Source organism: Oncorhynchus mykiss, chromosome 18, assembly GCF_057628025.1.
Source record: "Oncorhynchus mykiss isolate SJ-2025 chromosome 18, ASM5762802v1, whole genome shotgun sequence".
NCBI lineage: Eukaryota > Metazoa > Chordata > Actinopteri > Salmoniformes > Salmonidae > Oncorhynchus > Oncorhynchus mykiss.
This window is the reverse complement of record NC_143039.1, coordinates 45,264,309-45,287,248: the sequence shown is the minus strand read 5'-3', so window position 1 is coordinate 45,287,248 and position 22,940 is coordinate 45,264,309. Positions and strand designations below refer to the sequence as shown.

At 44.6% G+C, this 22,940-nt stretch overlaps 1 protein-coding gene across 1 annotated transcript in view; it reads right to left on the bottom strand.

The window, feature by feature from the left end:
• The window catches only part of LOC110496810 (ephrin type-A receptor 7), a 254,968-nt gene that overhangs the window by 203,716 nt on the left and 28,312 nt on the right, over positions 1–22,940 (bottom strand). Inside the window, exons 2-3 of the mRNA XM_036952654.2 lie at positions 13,501–13,565; positions 7,253–7,925 (exon numbers count right to left, since the gene is read on the bottom strand). Of these exons, the coding sequence (XP_036808549.1) occupies positions 7,253–7,925; positions 13,501–13,565 (738 nt within the window). The remainder of the gene's footprint in view (positions 1–7,252; positions 7,926–13,500; positions 13,566–22,940) is intronic.

Sequence of the window (22,940 nt, the reverse complement as noted above, 5' to 3'; positions counted from 1 at the left end):
AAAGCGAGGACAAGGAGGCGAGGGAGTGACAGAGGGCCAGAGCTATAAAACATACTTCCACTCTCCAGTGCCAGCCCATAACGGTGTCTCTGGCCTCGCAGAATGTACGCCCGTTAACCTGACTCACCCTGTCGCCCTCTGCCTTATGGACCCTACAGCAGAGAAGCAAAAGAGAAGGAGTAAAGATGGTGGGGCTAAGAGTGAAGAGTGAGTGGGACCAGTGGAGAGGAAAGAGGGGATGTGAGAGAAGGACAGGGAAGAGGAGATAGAGATACCCGAAAGGGAGGATGAAGGGGGTACAGTATAAGAGAGGGACTAGGAGAGATGGGACAGGGAAGAGATAGAGATACCAGAAAGGAAGGATGAAAGAGGTACAGTATGAGAGAGGGACAGGGAAGAAGAGATAGAGATACCAGAAAGGGAGGATGAAGGGGGTACAGTATAAGAGAGGGACTAGGAGAGATGGGACAGGGAAGAGGAGATAGAGATACCAGAAAGGAAGAACGAAGGAGGTACAGTATGAGAGAGGGACTAGGAGAGATGGGACAGGGAAGAGGAGGTAGAGATACCAAAGAGGGAGGATGCATGAGGTGGAGTATGAGAGAGGGACAAGGACAGAGGTGTTTGAGGAAGTCAGCAGTACAGTAGACATGAAGTGTGCACTCTTAGGGAGTACTCTAGGGAATGTGAGTGTGTAAGTGGATAAGCCTCCAGCTGGACAGCAGAGTATATGAAACACAGATAATGACAGGAGGAGCTGCTTCAGGCATTGTCTCTGTAATTATAGAGAAGTCAGTTACTGTACACCAGCTAGCCTTAAAACAAGAAAACCACAAGCAAGCGCTCACAGATGCGCACGCAACCACTAGCACACACGCGCTAGCTCACACACGCACTAGCACATTTTGAGGTGAAATATGAATAAGTGATAGTGTTTCAGAGCGCCACAAACCACGTGGTGAGGGTCGAGGGAGGAGGGCTACAGCTTAGACAGGTGCCTTCCCTTCCCTGGAGACCAGGGCTGTATCTCAAACCGACACACTGAGCACGCGATCCCTCAATATGCGCGTTCACCAGTCATCGCAAACGCTAGTTGTCGAGTCATCGAGCGCTCCACTGTGCCCTTCAGAAGCCTCTTTAGCGAGTGGGCATGCTATGCCGACTCGGCGCCCTTGGCAGCAACTTCTTCCCATTAATCTTAGCATGTTACCTAGCAACAACAAATCATTATTATGTCACCCTCAAAATATAGTCAGAATTTATCAAGAAATCCATAATTCATTTTGAAGTTTAATTTTGAGATCTTAGCAGCACGATTGGACATCTAGCTAAGGTGTTTAGGTGTATTTCCAATGTTTGATCATGTACACAAAAACCTATCCTTGCTAGCTAAGCCAGTCACTTCATACGAAATGAAAGCGAGCCAACTAGCTAGTGCGCCACTAAATGCAATGCTCCTTCCATAAGCAAGCTAGCTAGCTACTGTAGTATCATTTTATCACAATTAACACGTTTTAACGAAGCACCAAACAACCTGCTCTGTCAGTACAGCAGTACTGCTGCGCTGTGCGTTTAGCTGACCCAACGTTATGATTTGTGCTTTGGAAACACGCTGAAGTACCGACTGTCTGCTGGGAACATGTCTACAACTTCATCAGCAAGCTGTCAAACTACTGTAAACAAGTGACAAGTTATATTCTGTTTATCAGTGCAGTGCCCAACATCCTTAACTAGCGCTAGCAAAAAAATCCATCCCTGTGTTTGAAATTAGCTACAACAAGCTAAAACCAGCTGATGAAATCACTGGCAACCAATATACTTGCACATATTTTATTTTTTAGAATTGTGACCAACCGGCTTGATCTTATGTAGCAACATTTAAAATGATGTTTTTTCAAAAGTAGAGACTCAGAGCTAGAAATAGTATATCATACACTAAAGTTGAGGAACAATGAGAAAGTCTCACTTTTGATAAAATGGCCCTTGAATGTTTTGGTAAACCTACTGGAAAGCTCTTCTTTGTCTACACCCATTCAGCCTTGTTCACACCCTCTTAAGCCTTATCCCCACCCATCTCTTTAAGGATTCACATGTGAGGCCATGTACTAAACAACCAAATATTAAAAGTAAAGGCTGGTTTATACTATGGGTTAGGGATGCACAATATATCAGTGAACATATCGGAATCGGCTGATATTAGCTAAAAATGCCAACATCGGTATCGGCCCGATGTCTAGTTTAACGCTGATGTTAAAAACCGATGTCAAAGCTACCGCGCATACCTTTATAACGTAGGTACATGACGTAATGATACCACGTAAAATGTTGCACTACACATACAACACAGCATTCCTAACCTAGCCCACAATGTATGCCGTGTGGATCGAGCAGTCAACAAGTCAAGTAGTCATTTGAAAGAGTAAGTAAAAGTTCAGCGAGACAACGCAAAGGCGAAATCCATTAATGCAATTCATTGCCCCTGACAATCAACTGTTCTCTGTCGTGGGTGATGTTGGCTTTCGCCTACTGGTCGAGCACCGGTACACACTACCAAGTGCGCTATTTTTCCAGATGTTGCCCTACCGGAGTTACACATTAATAGCGTCACTGCTATTAACTTCACGACATGCATACTATGGAACGCCGTTTGGGTCTTTGCGTGACAAAAAAGATATTAGCACTGTCAAAGCTGTACAAAAAAGTCTGCAAACAAGCAAAGACCGGCCTCGAACATTGTGTTTACAATATCGCATTGGTAATAAAGTATCATTTGCTCGACCACAACTTCTGGAGTAGCTAGCTTAAGCTTGGTACCTAGCTAGCACTAATACAACCAGCCAGAAAACAATGACCAGTAGAAACTGCAGTCGTTTTCATTATTATTAGCAATGATTTAGGAATCCTTGTGATTAAGTTGCCACTTGTTGTTCGCCTATTGAAATTGAACTTCAGTTCATGAAAATAAATAGCTAGCCAGCTACTTAACCCTGTTGCCCAAAGCTAACGTTATTAGCAGCCAGCTAGCTTCATCTGGTTAGTGAGGCTTGACCGGACCCATTTATGTGTTGTGAAGCTAGCCACAATAAGGATTAGACACAATAGTGGAATTTGCCGTTTGCCTTCTAAATAAAAGTATGTAATTGGCAGTAATGTAAATGAATACAAATAAATAAAATTATGGCATAATTATATTAAGGCTAACCTCCAAGTCCACTATTGTGGATAATCCCTATTGTGGCAAGCTTCACATAGATGGGTCCAACCACCCTTAATCAAATAAGAACGGTCTTATAAATTAGGGTTATTTTAGATGACACCTAGCTATATAGTTAACTAGCTAACTATAGCTAATGAAACCGATAATGTTGTTTTGCTATGTTTTTGTGGAAGAACATTGTTTGCATCCAATGGCTAGCTAGCTTTTTTTTATGACAAGCACTGTAGTTGCACGAGACAACTTTACCAGCATCATAACATACGTATCGATGAATCGTTGTGACATATGAAATACGAGTGATAGTAATTACACATTGATTACACCATGTAAAAATGTATAAACGCATTAAATTATTATGTGATGTGCAGTCATATTCAAGTTCTGATTGGTCAAAACAGCTTATTTGACAGGTCAAAGACCCAATTGGCGTTCCATAGAAATCCTGGTTGAGAATGAAACGACTGAACAACGAAACAGCATAGCAAGTAAGTGAAAGAAATAGGTTTTGATTGTTTTACTGGTAAATGGGGACATATGTAAATGCCAAAAAAATAACTTTATTTAACTAGGCAAGTCAGTTAAGAACAAATTCTTATTTAAAAATGACGGCTCGGACAACACTGGGCCAATTATGCGCCGACCTATGGGACTCCCAATCACGGCCGGATGTGATACAGTCTGGATTCGAACCAGGGACTGTAGTGACACCTCTTGCACTGAGATGCAGTGCCTTAGACCGCTGAGTCCATGTGTGTATGTTAACTATTTAACTGTACTAGAATGCTTAAAAGGCCACTAAAATTTGAAATATCGGTTATTGTTCTGGATATCGGTATCGGCGTGTTTTTGTGAATTTATTGTCAAATTGTCAAATTGTCTGTTCGTAAATTCAGAGCGTTTTGCTCTCGGAGCGCACACTGGACGCTCTGGCCGAGGAGTAGGGTTGAGCCGAGCGTTCCGACCTAACAACAGTAGTCAAGCACCCAAGTTATTAACTGGCTAATGTTGGCTAGCTTGCTAGCTACTTCCAGACAAATGAGAGAACACCTCACTCTGACCATTTTACTCGCCCTGGCAGAGCTGGTTAGGCTGTTTTTATGTTATCCAGAGCATTGTTGACTGCAACTGTGCTGCTGGCAACAATTGAGTTCCTCTTTTTTGCCATCGTTTACAGACACCGGCCATATTCAACGGGTGTTGAGCATTCGTAAATTTGTCAGTTAGTAATTCTGCGCTCTGGGACACTCAGACGAGAGTGCTCTAAAGTCAGAGTAGATAACCAGAGCGAATTTACCAGCTACTTCTATCAACAGTTGTTGCAGTGACCTCATGAACATTCTATTGAAATGGTTACTTGCATAGTGGAGTCTTGTTTAGATATGAACCATAATCCCAACTCATAACATTACTACCCTGCATGAATCTGCAGGTAGCTAACCAACAAGTTCAATGTTAGCAAGCTAACATTAGGCTAGAACTAGCAATGCAAATGGCACAAATACTATAACTACACAGATCATACATGTAACGTTAGTTAGCTAACAGTACACTAACTTCAAATGAAAACGACTTTCTGACCAAATTCGAAACGTGTAATATCTGAAAATGTAGCTAGCTAGACTATCTTACATAGATAGACACTACTCCCTCTCAGTCACGGATGCCATGGTTGCTCTGAGTTTGAAGATGTAATCCGGAGACAAGTGTTTTATACAACAGCCTTCTTTCTTTGTTCTCTCTTTTCGACTCCGTCTACATGTTTGAAATCAAACCCCAGAATTTTCTCCATCTCCTGAGCTATCATACTCTAATTCCACTGATTTCAAAAATCAGTCCCCCAGTAAGTAGAGAGCAACAGTTATGCAGTTCTACTATGTGATACCTTTCAAAAAAGGCCACATTAGAAAGGATGACCTACACATACTGAGCAGCTCATGTTATAGACAGAAGCATGCTACATGTCAGACCAATTCGAACTCATCTCTCGGCATGTCCAGCCCATCCATTGTCTCAGCCAATCATGGCTAACGGGAAGGTTGCTGACTTTATCTGTGGCTAAACCAACCAGGCTCGTAATTTCATAATTTTATTCGTATTTACAGATGGCATACAAGTTTGTTATTAAGTCACATGAAAGTCCACGTTCCAGAAGGCATTTCTGCCAAAAAACACATTTTGATCAAAAATAGCTTGCCTATTTTCCTGAAACTAGTCCCAATTTTGGAATATTGATAAGTGGCAGTTGGGACGTCGAGTGCACATCTTCTCAGTGCTCATTTTGGCCAAAACACTTGCAGACTCGAGTGATCACTATCAAACACAACAGCAAGTGGCCACTTGATTAAGGGCTTAGGGGCCTAGTGTTTGGTTTGACATTCAGCCCAGCTTTACTGTTCAGCACATTACATTGCATCAATCCCTCCTCCCTTACACACAACAACACAGACAAAGGAAACAAGGTGTGTGTGCGAGAGAGTGTGTGTAGCTACGTATCGTATCATGCCCTTCCCTCTCACACACAAAACCCCCGTCTTTCTTTCTCTCCTTCTACACGCACGGGCACACACACCTAATCACAGAAGGGCGTGCAGCAGCTCTAGCCAGTGTATCATCAGCTCTGCACTGCTCCACAGAACACAGTCTCTCTCTTTACACCCTATCAGTACCTCCTCAGGCCTCTACTCAATAATACTGAGCAGCGCACACACACAAGGAAGCGCAATTACTCCCAAATCTAAATAAGATACAGGACACACAAGAGAAAGTACTCAAATACACTGTCGAAAAACATTTTAAAACAGTAAGCAAAAAAGCCTCTCGCGCATAGAAACACCTTTTGCCCCCCCCCCCCCCACACACACACACCGTTATGGTGTGTAAAATGAAATACTAGAATAGGCTGATGTGTGTTTGTCTGTGTGTGTCTGTGTGTGTGTGTGGATTCCGAGCCTAATTCCTCAGTTTAGTGGAGCGTTATGGCTGATCAATAGTGCTTGTGCTGTATGGCCTGTGGGAGTGCGAGAGTGCTTGGGCAGTGCTGGCCGTGCATATTCACGCCATTAACACTGAATAGAGCAGTACTCCACTGGGGCTGCCACTGATGGGCAATGACAGGGCCAATCTCCCACTAGAGTCCCAATGAGGCTAGAGCGCTCTCTCTACCAATATGCTATCTCCCCTCTCTCTCGATCTGTCTCTCGCCCTCTCTCGCTCTCTGCCCCTCTCTCTCTGGGTTTCTGTTAGCCTCTCTCACATCCTCTATTACTCACTCAAAACTCCCTGTAAAACACACAAATAATGCATAACTTCCTGGAACAGGTATTAAGCTCACACATTCACACACACACACTCATACTGTATATTCTAACAGGAAAGTCCAAGCAAGTCAGCCCTGAGGGACTCTTCTCATTAAAGCAGTAACACTTTATTCTCAGTGTCTCACTCTCTCTCGCCCAGTCTCTCTCGCCCATTTTCAAAAAGACACAAGATGGGCTGCGAAAGCTGATGGCAGACACCAGTCGTTCTCTCTGCTAAGACCGTCTGAACCACTGGCTGTGAGGATGAGCCAGAATCTCTAGTCCTGCGTCAGAGCACTCACAGCGCCCACTGCCTTAACACTGGCCCAAGGGTGTGTGTATGTTAGTTGGCCATGAACTGCCCACGTGCCACATCCTTAACACAGCAATTCACTACAGTCATCAATATTACAAATGCTGTCTTGTTGAATACAATGACTACCTGAGGACAGTGCAGTGCCTGACTCATCCTATTCATAAAATTGTTTCACCCACTTCCCTTCACAATGTTGCCTGCCTCAAACATGATTACAGGTTGTCGATGAAATGTCTCCAACAGCCAGACAGAACTGGTTCAGGTCAAAAACAGAACATTTCTGCACGGTGATTACCACAAAAACAAAGTCCCCAGCCCCGCATTTGTTTCCACCCTCCATACATCCGTCACTCTTTTCTTCTATCGTTCCCTCACTCACTTTACATAACTCCTTCCTTCCATCCATCCCGCTTTTTTTCTTACCTTCACAGCTGCTGTGACCCTCCTCGTAACCCGCTGAACAGCTGCACTTCCCGATGGGCACCAGCCACTCCCCCTCAGCGCTGCAGTGCATCCTGGGAGGGCTGTCCGTGTCAACCTCAGAGTTGTTGACGCAGGCTCCCCTGACTTCCACGAGTGTGGCGAACGCTGCCTCCGCAACCGTATCAGAAAACACAGCCAGGTTCTGCACCGTGGCCAGGCAGCGCTTGTAGTACACCCGCACCGCCACCAGGGCCACGCATGCCCCCACATCCTGGAACGCCAGGTGGAACCCTTTCCGGTTCAGGTGTCCGATCTCCCGCACCTCCGTGTTGAGCTTCATCTTTCTCTCGCCCAGGTCGCCCTGCGTGAAGCTCTCGTCGGCAGCGATGGTGTCAATCTTGGTATAGCGTTCCTCGCGGGTCACCCGGCCCAGGTCTTTGTCCGACTCCACGTAGAGCAGGTTGAAGGTCTCCTTGCAGGTGCCTGCCACGCCCGGGATGCTGTTGCAGTCGCGTAGCGTGAACTGCAGCTCCACGAAGATGCGCTGGCCGCCGCGCCGCGCCACCCAGCCCGTCTGCAGCCAGTTGTTCTGCAACGCCGGCTCCATCACGTTACACACCTGGTAGGTCCTGATGGGCTTGTACTTCTCATCCACGCCACTGATCTCCTCCCACTGGGGAGATGGTGAGGAAAGGGATAGAGAGATGAGAGAGGAAGAGAGATATTTAGAGAGGGTGAGAGTTAACCTTTTTGGGATAGGGGGCAGCATTTTCACTTTTGGATGGATAGCGTGCCCAGAGTGAACTGCCTCCTACTCTGTCCCAGATGCTAATTATTATTAGCATATTATTATTATTGGATAGAAAACACTGAAGTTTCTGAAACTGTTTGAATGATGTCTGAGTATAACAGAACTCATATGGCAGGCGAAAACCTGAGAAAAATTCAACCAGGATGTGGGATATTTGAGGTTTGTAGTTTTTCAAAGCTTGGCCTACCGAATACACAGTGTCTATGGAGTCAAGTTGCACTTCCTACGGCTTCCAATAGATGTCAACCGTCTTTAGAAACTGGTTTGAGGATTCTACTATAAAGAAGGGGCTCATGATACCTGTTTAAGTCAGTGGTCTGGTAGAGTGTCTCAGGCTCGCGCTCCCGACAGAGTTAGCTCTTGTTCCAGTGCTTTTCTTCAGACATAGGAATTCTCCGGTTGGAAGCTTATTGATGTTTTATGTTAAAAACATCCTAAAGATTGATTCCATACATCGTTTGACTTGTTTTCTACAACCTGTAACGGAACTTTTCGGGTTCATGTCTGGACGAAGTGCTCGCTCCTCATGAAGATGGATTACTGGGCTGAACCCGCTTACAACAAGTGGCTATTTGGACATAAATGATGGACTTTATGGAACAAATCAGTCATTTATTGTCAAACTGGGAGTCCTGGGAGTGCCTTCTGAGGAAGATCATCAAAGGTAAGTGAATATTTAGAGTGTTATTTCTAACTTCTGTTGACCCAAATGGCGGATATTTCTCTGGCTGGATTGGGCTCTGAGCGCCGTTCTCAGATTATGCTTTTTCCGCAAAGTTCTTTTGAAATCTGACACAGCGGGCGCATTAAGGAGAAGTCTCCGTAATTCTGTGAATAACAGTTGTGTCTTTTATCAATGTTAATTATGAGTATTTCTGCAAAATCACCAGATGTTTTGGAATCAAAAACATTACTGCACGTAACACGCCAATATAAACTGAGAGTTTTGGATATAAATATGCACATTATCGAACAAAACATACATGTATTGTGTAACATGATGTCCTATGAGTGTCATCTGATGAAGATCAAAGGTTAATGATTAATTTGATCTATATTTCTGCTTTTTGTGACTCCTATCTTTGGCTGGAAAATGGCTGTGTGTTTTTTTGATTTGGCTATGACCTAACATCCTATTGTGATTTATGTTATATGTTGTGATTTTCCCTGTAAAGCATTTATTTTTAAAATCGGACACGATGGGTAGATTAAGAAGATGTTTATCTTTCATTTGCTGTATTGGCCTTGTTAATGTGTGATTTATATATTTCAAAAAAATACTTTTGAATTTCACGCGCTGCCTTTTCAGCGGAATGTTGTCGAGAAAGGATAAAAGGGGATTGAGAAGCCAGAAAAAAATAAAGAAAATAAGAGACCGACAGAGACATATATACAGTTGAAGTCAGAAGATTACATACACTTATGTTGGAGTCATTAAAACTCGTTTTTCAACCACTCCACAAATGTCTTGTTAACAAACTATAGTGTTGGCAAGTCGGTTAGGACATCTACTTTGTGCATGATACAAGTATATTTTCCAACAATTGTTTACAGACTATTTCACTTAGAATTCACTGCATCACAATTCCAGTGGGTCAGAAGTTTACATACACTAAGTTGACTGTGCCTTTGGAAAATTCCAGGGGCGGCAGGGTAGCCTAGTGGTTAGAGCGTTGGACTAGTAACGGAAGGTTGCAAGTTCAAATCCCCGAGCAAGGTACAAGGTACAAATCTGTCGTTCTGCCCCTAACAGGCAGTTAACCCACTGTTCCTAGGCCATCATTGACAATAAAAATGTGTTCTTAACTGACTTGCCTAGTTAAATAAAGGTCAAATAAAAAAATGATGGCTTTAGAAGCTTCTGATAGGCTAATTGACATCATTTGAGTCAATTCGAGGTGTACCTGTTGACTCAGTGAAAATGGGAAAATCAAAAGAAATCAGCCAAGACCTTTTTTTTTTTTTTTTTTTTTTTTTTAAGCCCTACACAAGTCTGGTTCATCCTTGGGAGCAATTTCCAAATGCCTGAAGGTGCCAAGTTCATCTGTACAATCCAAAGTACGCAAGTATAAACACCATGGGACCACGCAGCCATCATACCGCTCAGGAAGGAGATGCGTTCTGTCTCCTAGAGATGAACGTACTTTGGTGCAAAAAGTGAAAATCAATCCCAGAACAGCAAAGGACCTTGTGAAGATGCTGGAGGAAACCGGTACAAAAGTATCTATATCCACAGTAAAACGAGTCCTATATCGACATAATCTTAAAGGCCGCTCAGCAAGGAAGAAGCCACTGCTCCAAAACCTCCATAAAAAAGCCAGACTATGGTTTGCAACTGCACATGGGACAAAGATCGTACCTTTTGGAGAAATGTCCTCTGGTCTGATGAAACAAAAATAGAACTGTTTGTCCATAATGACCATCGTTATGTTTGGAAAAAAAGGGGGAGGCTTGCAAGCCGAAGAACACCATCTCAACCGTGACGCACAGGGGTGGCAGCATCATGTTGTGGGGGTGCTTTGCTACAGGAGGGACTGGTGTACTTCACAAAATAGATGGCATCATGAGGAAAGAATATTATGTGGATATATTGAAAGAAGATCTCAAGACATCAGTCAGGAAGTTAAAGCTTGGTTGCAAATGGGTCTTCCAAATGGACAATGACGCCAAGCATACTTCCAAAGTTGTGGCAAAATGGCTTAAGGACAAGAAAGTCAAGGTATTGGAGTGGCCATCACAAAGCCCTGACCTCAATCCTATAGGACATTTGTGGGCAGAACTGAAAAAGCGTGTGTGAGCAAGGAAGCCTACAAACCTGACTCAGTTACACCAGCTCTGTCAGGAGGAGCGGGCCAAAATTCACCAAACTTATTGTGGGAAGCTTGTGGAAGGCTACCTGAAACGTTTGACCCAAGTTAAATAATTTAAAGGCAATGCTACCAAATACTAATTGAGTGTGTGTAAACTTCTGACCCACTCGGAATGTGATGAAATAAATAAAAGCTGAAATAAATAATTCCCTCTACTATTATTCTGACATTTCACATTCTTAAAATAAAGTGGTGATCCTAACATACATAAGACGGAATTGTTACTAGGATTAAATGTCAGGAATTGTGAAAAACTGAGTTTAAATGTATTTGGCTAAGATGTCTTCAACTGTGTATACATTGGGAAGTCCTACAGTTGACCCACAACAAATTGGGAGTTGTTGTGGGTCAACTGTATGACATTATCATCCAGACAGAGGGTAAATATCACGTGTGGGTTTGTGCCTGCAGAGACTGGCACTAGGGTTCTGTACTCGTGAAGCAAGAGAAAGACTAAATGATCCTCCAGAGTGTGTGTTAATGTGCCTCCACTCTCCACAGACAAAACCACACATGATATTGAGGAGCAAATGAGCCCCCAGTGTGTGTGCGCGTGCCTCTCTCTCTCACAACAGAGAGACAAGACAACAGAGAGAAAGACAAACTACAGTGGCGGGGGCCTCCACAGAGACTATAGAGCTGTAAAGCAGCTCACAGCTGCCCACTGACACTATGGGGAGGGAAAATGCAAATGGCTGCCACGTCCAGAATTAACTGGGTAAATAAAGAACAGATTGCAGGAGACGTGCCCACATGGCCGTCATCATTTTGGACTGCAGGTAAAACCGACTCACCGTGTGTGCTGAGTGAGCAACGCTGCAGCTCTGCTAAACGCCCTAGTGGGACTGCATTAGCTAGCCAAACAACTGAACATGTTGAAATATATTATCGAAAAATGCCCTTCTGTATTGTGTAATGTTTAATTGACATCACAAGAGTCAGGACATGTTCCTGGTTAGGTCACAGGGTCACAAACTCCTGGCTATGTATTCATTAAGGTTCTCATAGTAGGAGTGCTGATCTAGGATCAGTTTTGCCTTATAAATCACAAATGAATAAGAGGCAAGATGCTTTGGGAACATGTGCCTGTGCTGAAGGGCTATGCTCCTCACACCACTCTGCCTCCCACCATTTTGGGCACATTCACGGTTTCATCGGCACACACAAATACATAGCCTGTGTATCACACCGAGTTGTAGGAAATATAGTAAGTGTTAAATTAGTTTCGGTAAAGAAATATTATGTTTATGTCTGACTTATACCAATTGACCATTTTAAGGATGGATATGGAGATTGCCTTTTACATTGACAAACCAGCCAATTTGGTAATGGTATGGTCCTGGGTGCTGCTAAGTCTATGGTGACAGACTCAACATGATTCAGAATGTGTGTGTGTGTGTGTGTGTGTGTGTGTGTGTGTGTGTGTGTGCGCGCGCGCGCGCTGACTTCAGTGGAACTGTATCCATCCATTGACTAAGTCTAGCTTCCACAAGTTGATTTATAGCAGCAACATTGGACTGGGGTAGTTTATCTAAGCCTTGGTCTTGTGGTTTGCTGACAGACAACAAGTTACGAAAGACTGCTGCACTGCAATGACTTGAAAACGTACGCTTCACATACTTCAGCAGTCTGGCTGAAGTATATGAATTGGACAAGTCCATTCATTTCCACTTCAAAATTTGAAGCCCCATCGATTCATAAAAAAGAGCACGATAAATCATTCACAGTCTTATAGTTCAGCGACAAAACGTATGAGTGGAAGATAAATGATAGCCAGTGACTTCAAAAACCACTTCGTCTTCAGTGATTCTTAAAAACGTTCCTCCACCGAGTATTATTTATCTTCCAGTCACTCATAAGTTAGCGTGCGGTTTTTACAAGCCAAATCGATAGCGGAGGGGACAATTTATGTGGCTGTGTGTGTGTGTGTGTGTGTGTGTGTCTCTGGCGGTGGGTGCAGTGACATCCTGTCCAGGATTAGGCCATCGATTAGCGTGAAGTGACGAGCTCTGCTCTGTTTGGTTCAGGGAGGGGTGAGCGAGGGGAAGGAGGAGGAGGACAGGGGCAGAGAGGTGGGGACAGCTGTCCACTCACAGTCTGTTTGGGCAGAGTGCTCCCTGGAACTATGTCCACTGAGGTCAGGGGACCTGCTCTCAGTTCGAGCTAGAAGCTAGCTGGACTACTCCGTGGCACAAAGGGCGTGTCGATAAGAGCTAGGCCATATTGTGATAAATTGATGCGATAACAATAAACCCAAACAATAAATTCAGAACATTAAATGTGCACCACACTTGTCCTTTCAACTACTACTAGTTTGATGGCTGTAGCCATCCATTGTCCCATTAACAATTACTATTGTTAGCAAACTTCACATTTCGATAGTATAGACTACTTATCGCAATGAAAGGTATCAGTAAAATGCCTGCGGTAAGTCAGTGTCGATCATTTCTGGTTTATCATCCCAGCTGTAGTGTAGATGTACACTGACAGAGACACACACACACACCTTTTCAGATATGCATGGTCACATGTACATTCAAAAGTATACAACAGGCTGGTACACTCACGCCATTGGAGGGGTGCGACGTCCAACCGAGCTCTGCCTGAGTTTCTTTTGAGTTCAGCAGGACCACTGAAAGAAAGAACAGAAAAGATAGAGGGAGGGAGAACAGCATTAGGTTATTCGAAGTCAAACGTCGTTACATTTCGCCAGTCTGCCTCAAGCACCACTCGTCATCTCATGGTCTCAATACATCAGACATTTCGGTCAGTAAGCAGACACTCGCATCCAGAGTGACTTACAGACGCACCTCTACTCCGATAGCTAGGTGAGACAACCCCATATCACAGTCAGAGTGAGCTAACAAGGTGAAACTCTGTTGATGTGCCCTTGAGCAAGGCACTTAACCCTCATTTTCTACAGAGGCGTCGTGCTACTATGGCTGACCCTGTAAAACACCACATTTCACTGCACCCGTCTGGTGTATGTGACAATAAAACCTACATTTTTCCTCAATAAAGTAGTTCAGCCTAGTCACTAGTCTTGTCACTAGTCACTAGTCTTACATGCATTACATCACCAGTATTAGGGCTGGGCGGTATACCCTAATATACAATATATGGGTATTGATGCACCAATCGGTTTGGGTTTTTACCTGACCTTCTAGAATGGTATTTGAATGTTTGGCTTGTTAAACGTGATATGCCATGTGTAACGTCAATTTGTATAGTTTACGCTGCTACTTGAGTCATCCCTCTCTCTCCCTCCACCTCTCCATCCCTCCCTCCCTAGTCCCACCCCGTCACTCAAGGAGTGCATTTGTTGTTGCTCGACCAGACACCCAGTGTTCAGTCTGCATGGGCAATGCAGACCATGCAACAATGTTGATGACTACGATGCGGTTTCCACTTTGCTTATTATAGGGTCCCCTAGGAAACACTGACCAACACTTTGGTTCCTACTCTGTAACAATAACTCCTCCCCGGCAATTTAATTTGTCGTCATGTCAAACACTGTATTCCAAGTGTAGAATTAGAACAATCTATATTGGTTTGCCATGATTCCAACTGTACGCATGATTCCAACTAAAATCAGTAGCAATATATGTTAAACATAAGTTCTAGATTTTTTTGCCCATAACGCGCAGCCCTACATGACAGTGTGGAAATGATCTCAGATGAGTGCAGGAAATTGATACAAATTCAGTTTTTTGGGGGTGGGTGGGTTGATTATGCATTGAAATCCCTAGGGTCACGCACTACTCATAAAGCGAATGTAGAACTTTTTATAAAGAGGTAATAGCCACTGTAGTTGAGATTTACTCTTGGACATAACTTTAGAACATAAACCTACATACTAGCCATTAGAGGAAAATGAGGTGATTACACACTTGAATATCTACACTTAAAGTAATAACACCCCACATTATATTTGGGGATTTGCCTAATCTCAAAAGTGCCACCATCGCATAATATTTCCAACTGATAAAACATATTTTCGTAAGTGCATTGATACCATCTGTTCAGGAATTAAGCTTGTAGGACAACATGTTTTTATCCTGGAACTTTAAAAACACAGCAGCTACTAGAAAACAAGCCAGGGCATTAAGGACACAAAAGGATATTTGAGAGTCGAGGGTCTTTCAGCACCATAGACAGCAAACAGCTAGAGCGGTGGTTCAGCACCCTAGAGTAGGGCTGCCCAACCCTCTTCCTGGAGATCTACTGTCCTGTAGGTTTTCAGTCCAACCCTAATTTAGCAGATCTGATTCAGCTAGTTAAGGTCTTGTTGAGCAGCTAATAAGTAGAATCAGGTGTGTTATATTAGGGTTGGACTCCAGGAAGAGGGTTGGGCAGCCCTGGCCTAGAGCAATTGCTGCAGCTTCGAGGCCTTGGACAGCACATTCTCAGCCATGACAACCTACATACAGCAGAACTGCTTTTCAGGACCTTGGACAGCTCTTCTTCAGTAGCCATCTAACATTTAGGCAGCCTGACTACTGCAACTTCAGTTTTGGTCCGATTTTTCAGAACCTTGGACAGTGCATCTACAATATTAATAATGGATGACAGATAGCAACCTTGGTGCATCCAAGCCTTTTCACTGATACTTTAGAACATTGGACAGCAGCGCTTCCATAAAAACCCACTGATATTTCGCAACCTTTGATGGGGGCGCTTGCATAATGTGCCATGTCAGCACCTTGGACAGCGCTTAAAAAGTTTTAAAAGTACCACGCCATCCTTGGAGAGATCTCTTTTTTTTCAAACTGGTATTGTTCTCCCCTTTTACACAACAGAGAGTCCTGGGCCTGGCTGTGCGTCACTGATAACACACAGCCTTTTAGAGCAGCATTAGAAAAGAGAGGGGGACAGAGAGAGAGAGAGAACGAAAGAAAGCGTAAAGGGATCAAAATGACACTTGCCAGAGAGAATGAGAGAGAGAGACTAAATAAAGAGAGCAAAGGCATCTGAAAGCAGCAGTCAGTCAGTAGTGCGGACAGAAAGTCAGTGCTCTGATCATAATAACTAATAGGAATGATCACACCCTAGTTAGACGTACTAATGGGCCTTTAGAGGAGGCGTGAGAGAGAGAGAGAGAGAGAGAGAGAGAGAGAACGAAAGAAAGCGTAAAGGGATCAGAATGACACTTGCCAGAGAGAATGAGCGAGAGAGACTAAATAAAGAGAGCAAAGGCATCTGAAAGCAGCAGTCAGTAGTGCGGACAGAAAGTCAGTGCTCTGATCATAATAACTAATAGGAATGATCACACCCTAGTTAGACGTACTAATGGGCCTTTAGAGGAGGCGAGAGAGAGAGAGAGAGAGAGAGAAAACTACACATGCTTCTCTTTGTGGCTAATGACTAATGTAATGGCCGTGACCAATATCAACAGCTAAACACAGATTTCCAGAGGGTCATTTTATAAATAATTGCCTATCGTTTAGTTTAGGACAATGTGGATATTCGAGTCAAGCCATGATTCTTAATTTTGTGGTTTCGATTCAATGAAGCTGGCTAGTGTCCTTCAAAAGAGGATATGATGAAAGTGAACCAGTCAACGGAGACAGTTATGATAGGAGAACGCATTACACAACATCAGGTCACCTGTACAACGTCACTTGATCAGAGGATTTATGACATCGTATGAAACTTTGGAAACAGTGAAAAACACTGCTAATCTACCTTTGATGGCATTTTGACTAAGCAGCAAAGCAAGGAACATACGGTCGTTAGCCTAACTTTTTATTCTACACTGTCGATTTGACTTTGACGGAAGTCCTTTGTTGAAGCCCCATATTTCTCAGAGTGAAGGGGAATTGTCCTCTCCTCTAGCAGCAGCAGTGACGAGCCAGGCAGCCCTGGCATCCAATAGAAGGGCAGTTAGTGCTAAACACACAAATGAACTGGAGAGTCCTTGTTCCATTAACTAGTAAGTGCCGCTCTCGCTCTCCTCATCCTGAAAGGCACTTGTGCCTCATTCTATCGTTTCAATTGAGTTATTCGGCTTTGCTGACACTGAATTCATTTCCCTACGTTGCTAACTGGTGAAGACAAAGGGATGGAGGGAGGGAAGAGAGGGAAGACAGACAGCTGTATGGAGGGATTATACTAATAGGCCATTGTTCAATGAATACTCTGAAGGCAAATTTTATCCCACAATGGTTCCTATTGCATGCGGGGGCAGTACTGTTAGCATGGCAGTATGAGCGTGTGCAAAAGGGTGAACTTGTTTCTTTGTGTTGCAGTTTACTAAGCGATAGTGTGTGTGTGTTGCTCGCCTTTCAACTACATTTCGATACAGACGTGAGAGCCAAAGACTGAAGAGTGTACGGCAGCATGTTTTATCTGAAAGGAGTGAGAGCAGCAGCAACGAAGCAGACTAAGCTGGTGCCAGCGCTAGTCTCCTTACACACACACACACACACACACAAATAATAATTCCCCTCCCGAGTCACAGTGAAAGGGAGAATTATGAAATGAGACCCATAAAGTTCAATAGAGAGGATTATCTACGTTGTTCCAGTGTCCTCCCTGCAACCCCGAGCAACTTATCAGGCTACAGTCACACCAACAGGTCTGGGGCTCAGCGAGAGAGGAGACTGGGATAGGCAGGCCACTGACCCAGGGGGAGATCTATTGTCCACACATTATCCCTCTAATAGGACGACACTAAGAGGGAGACTGAGGGAGAGGGGAGATGGAGGGAAAGGGAGGAGGGCAGAGAGGGAGGGAAAGGGAGGAGGGCGGAGAGGGAGGGAAAGGGAGGAGGGCGGAGAGGGAGGGAAAGGGAGGAGGGCGGAGAGGGAGGGAAAGGGAGGAGGGCGGAGAGGGAGGGAAAGGGAGGAGGGCGGAGAGGGAGAGAAAGGGAGAGGGCGGAGAGGGAGAGAAAGGGAGGAGGGCGGAGAGGGAGGGAAAGGGAGGAGGGCGGAGAGGGAGGGAAAGGGAGGAGGGCGGAGAGGGAGAGGGGAGATATACAGTGCCTTGCGAATGTATTCGGCCCCCTTGAACTTTGCGACCTTTTGCCACATTTCAGGCTTCAAACATAAAGATATAAAACTGTATTTTTTTTGTGAAGAATCAACAACAAGTGGGACACAATCATGAAGTGGAACGACATTTATTGGATATTTCAAACTTTTTTAACAAATCAAAAACAGAAAAATTGGGCGTGCAAAATTTTCCAGCCCCCTTAAGTTAATACTTTGTAGCGCCACCTTTTGCTGCGATTACAGCTGTAAGTCGCTTGGGGTATGTCTCTATCAGTTTTGCACATCGAGAGACTGACATTTTTTCCCATTCCTCCTTGCAAAACAGCTCGAGCTCAGTGAGGTTGGATGGAGAGCATTTGTGAACAGCAGTTTTCAGTTCTTTCCACAGATTCGATTGGATTCAGGTCTGGACTTTGACTTGGCCATTCTAACACCTGGATATGTTTATTTTTGAACCATTCCATTGTAGATTTTGCTTTATGTTTTGGATCATTGTCTTGTTGGAAGACAAATCTCCATCCCAGTCTCAGGTCTTTTGCAGACTCCATCAGGTTTTTTTCCAGAATGGTCCTGTATTTGGCTCCATCCATCTTCCAATCAATTTTAACCATCTTCCCCGTCCCTGCAGAAGAAAAGCAGGCCCAAACCGTGATGCTGCCACCAACATGTTTGACAGGTGATGAGCTGTGTTGCTTTTACGCCAAACATAACGTTTTGCATTGTTGCCAAAAAGTTCAATTTTGGTTTCATCTGACCAGAGCACCTTCTTCCACATGTTTGGTGTGTCTCCCAGGTGGCTTGTGGCAAACTTTAAACGACACTTTTTATGGATATCTTTAAGAAATGGCTTTCTTCTTGCCACTCTTCCATAAAGGCCAGATTTGTGCAATATACGACTGATTGTTGTCCTATGGACAGAGTCTCCCACCTCAGCTGTAGATCTCTGCAGTTCATCCAGAGTGATCATGGGCCTCTTGGCTGCATCTCTGATCAGTCTTCTCCTTGTATGAGCTGAAAGTTTAGAGGGACGGCCAGGTCTTGGTAGATTTGCAGTGGTCTGATACTCCTTCCATTTCAATATTATCGCTTGCACAGTGCTCCTTGGGATGTTTAAAGCTTGGGAAATCTTTTTGTATCCAAATCCGGCTTTAAACTTCTTCACAACAGTATCTCGGACCTGCCTGGTGTGTTCCTTGTTCTTCATGATGCTCTCTGCGTTTTTAACGGACCTCTGAGACTATCACAGTGCAGGTGCATTTATACGGAGACTTGATTACACACAGGTGGATTTATCATCATTAGTCATTTAGGTCAACATTGGATCATTCAGAGATCCTCACGGAACTTCGAGAGAGTTTGCTGCACTGAAAGTAAAGGGGCTGAATAATTTTGCACGCCCAATTTTTCAGTTTTTCATTTGTTAAAAAAGTTTGAAATATCCAATAAATGTCGTTCCACTTCATGATTGTGTCCCACTTGTTGTTGATTCTTCACAAAAAAATACAGTTTTATCTCTATGTTTGAAGCCTGAAATGTGGCAAAAGGTCGCAAAGTTCAAGGGGGCCGAATACTTTCGCAAGGCACTGTACAAATGCACATACAGCTACATGAGCACAGACAAAAACAGATGAGTATAAAATACAAACAGAAGACACACACACACACACACAGGACTTTTCTACCATTGGGCCAATCCAAACAGTGTAAATGATTTTAGCCTACTGATTTTGTTATTATGTTAGAGTAAAAGAACACAGCATTAGCCATGGTAAAATGCATAGAATTGCAGGAATATAAAAACTGCAAAAATGTCACTCAGCTATATGTCACTCAGCTATATGTCACTCAGCTATATGTCACTCAGCTATATGTCACTCAGCTATATGTCACTCAGCTATATGTCACTCAGCTATATGTCACTCAGCTATATGGGAGAGTTTTTTTTGGAATTGCAGGAAATTAGCTTAAAAATGCCATCAATGTTGCTACGCCTCTAAAATGTTCTAAAATTAAGCACACCTTGCCACACCTCCCTGCAACCTAAAAACAAACACAAAAAAACTGCACACACAACTATGGGCAACAGTCGGTACCCTCCGGAGTGTCAGTACAGGTTCCAGAACAGACCCTGGCTCTGCCTTTTACAGCATCATGAAACTTTCAGCGCCAATATTGGGGTCTAAGGAGCACTGCCTTTTCTCTATGATGCTCCTCCGTCCCTGCCCCACCCACCCACCTCAGTGTGTTAACTATAAAATGAGCGCAAGCACTACGTGGCCAGGAGGCTTTGTCATGGCAACACACTTGAGTTCCGCTGGGTTGCTGCTAGGTTAATTGAGTCCCATCTCTTTTTCCACATTCATTCCAACTCACGAGTCTCGGACCATCTCTCCATCCTTGTCCCTCGCTCCCTCTCACCCCTTTCTCTCTGGACTGTTTTCCACATGACAGTATATGACAGGTGGTTGGGTGGCTGGCAGCAGCCGCGAATGAGAGGCACTGTTTGTGGCTAGGGGAGGAACCCACCACCCCGTCAGAGAATAGAGAGAGAGTCGCAGCCTTACCTTTCCTGACAGCTCTGAATGCAGTCCTGGACCCGTATTCCCAAAGTGTCTCTGAGTAGTAGAGCTGATCTAGGATCAGCTCCCCCTGTCCATATAAATCACATTCATTATGATCTAAAAGGTGAGTAACTGATCCTGAATCAGCATGCCAACTCTGAGAAGTGTTAAGAATAGGACTGAATGCAGCAAATGTCTAAGCAGAAATAGCAGTCTCTTTTCTCTTTTTGAAAGACAGATGCTTTTTTCCCTTTGGGAGGGGAATTCTTAAAAGGGAAGTAATTGAATGTCTGGAGGTGATTCAGTCAGGGAAGCGAGGAGGAGAGGGGTGCCAGGTTTAATTTCTGGGATAACCTCTAGGAGACAGCCTCCCAGGTATCTATGGATGGACTCCATTATAAAACCAGAGCTGTGCCCCTGTGCCAGGGCGCCCAGAACTAATATGGGGGGGGGGGGGGCACACTAAGGTGGCAACTTGGGTAGAACGCAGAGACAGAAATAGACAGTCTAAATCATCTACAGTGCTGTTGGAGACTATGAGGAGTCCAGCATGGTCTCCAATGTTCTAAACTGAGTTTAAAATGTCCGTTACAGATTAAAATGGCCAATAGATGTACTTTCCCACAGAGTTAGTAGGAGAGAGAGATCCAGACAGAGATGTATCCATTCTAGTGTAGTAATGGCCTGGCTTCAGAGGGAGGACAGGGAGTCCCAGAGGGGAGGGATGCCCCTGGCTCTGGCTAGGTGCTCTGAGGCACTGGATGTGCTTACATAACAGAGAGAGAGAGGAATAATGAGAGAACGAAAGAGAGAGAGACAACGAGAGAGAGGGAGAGAGACAACGAGAGAGAGGGAGAGAGAGAACGAGAGAGAGGGAGAGAGAGAACGAGAGAGAGGGAGAGAGAGAACGAGAGAGAGGGAGAGAGAGAACGAGAGAGAGGGAGAGAGAGAACGAGAGAGAGGGAGAGAGAGAACGAGAGAGAGGGAGAGAGAGAACGAGAGAGAGGGAGAGAGAGAACGAGAGAGAGGGAGAGAGAGAACGAGAGAGAGGGAGAGAGAGAACGAGAGAGAGGGAGAGAGAGAACGAGAGAGAGGGAGAGAGAGAACGAAACAGGGAGAGAGAGAACGAGAGACAGGGAGAGAGAGAGAGAACGAGAGAGAGAGAGAGGGAGAGAAAGAACGAGAGAGCGAGAGAGAGAGAGCGCAGAACTTTGAGTGCTACTGGGGTAATGGCTAGACATGGGAGAAAAAGTGCAGAGGCGAAGGTTAACCTATAAAATATTGCATATTTGATGCATTGAATGCGTATGAAGAGAGATGCATTCTGACATGTCTGCACTGCAGAGGGCACAAATGCATACAACCACGGCACATTTCGGCCCACATGTTGAGGCGGTGCCCATAAGTACCCATGTGCAAACAACCCCCCCCCCCCCCCCCCCCCCAAAAAAACTGTGTATGAAAACGAGTCGTCTCTCGTTGAATGACCACAAAGACCGGCGTCATAATACACACACAAAACGGTCAGGAACCGTTTCAGCTGGGAAACATGCGGACGCCTTCAGGCTCCCTTGTCGCAGTGCCAACCGGGAGACGTAACCTTTTTGTTCTGGGTGTCCCGTTTGTTGTTTGCAACAAGGCAGCAGCATAGCGTTGCGGTGGCGAGTGTTGGGGCAGCTTTTTCTGGATGAGAGGACCTGATAACCCTTTCAGATGACTGCTGCATTATTGAGGCTGTATCGCTGGTGTGGTGCCTTCCATTTCCATACAGGCCCAGCCAAGCAGAATGATGCATTATTTAACCGGACGGAGAGGCAGCATGTTCCGATGCTATTGGAGGAGGAGAGGAGAACGCAGGCTGCTAGCGTCTCAGAGAGAGAGAGAGAGAGAGAGAGAGAGAGAGAGTTTGTCTTTTAGGGTCGGTAGAGTGTGACACCCGTACTCTCTTAATCACCCTTTTCCCCTCATTTTCATGCTCACCTTTGTACCCTCGCTTACCCTCTGAGTCTCTCCTTCGCCCCCTACCCTCTCCTTTCCCTCTACCCCAGTTCTATTCTTTCTCGCTCAACCCCCTCTTGCTAACCCCCCCCCCCTGCTTCGACAGCCCTCCCTCACTAACTTCCTCCCCTGTAACGTTCTCCTCTCCCTTATTAATGATGAGTCAAGAGTGCAGAGTGGTTACATAAGTGAAACCAGCTCCAAGCTTTGTGCTGACTTTGTTTTCCATCTCGTTCAATCCACTTTAGATTAAATTAGACCGTCTTTCCCCCTCCTCTGAATAGCACCTGCAACCCTGCTCAAGTCAAGGTTCAGACAGACAGGACATAATTCCAATAAAAAGCTTTGTGCAACTTTTTCCTGCTTATTCGGGTCAGCAGCAATTCTGCACCTGGGATACAATCCACCCACACCCACCCAGCCTACATATTAAACTAATGCAAACGCTCATATTAC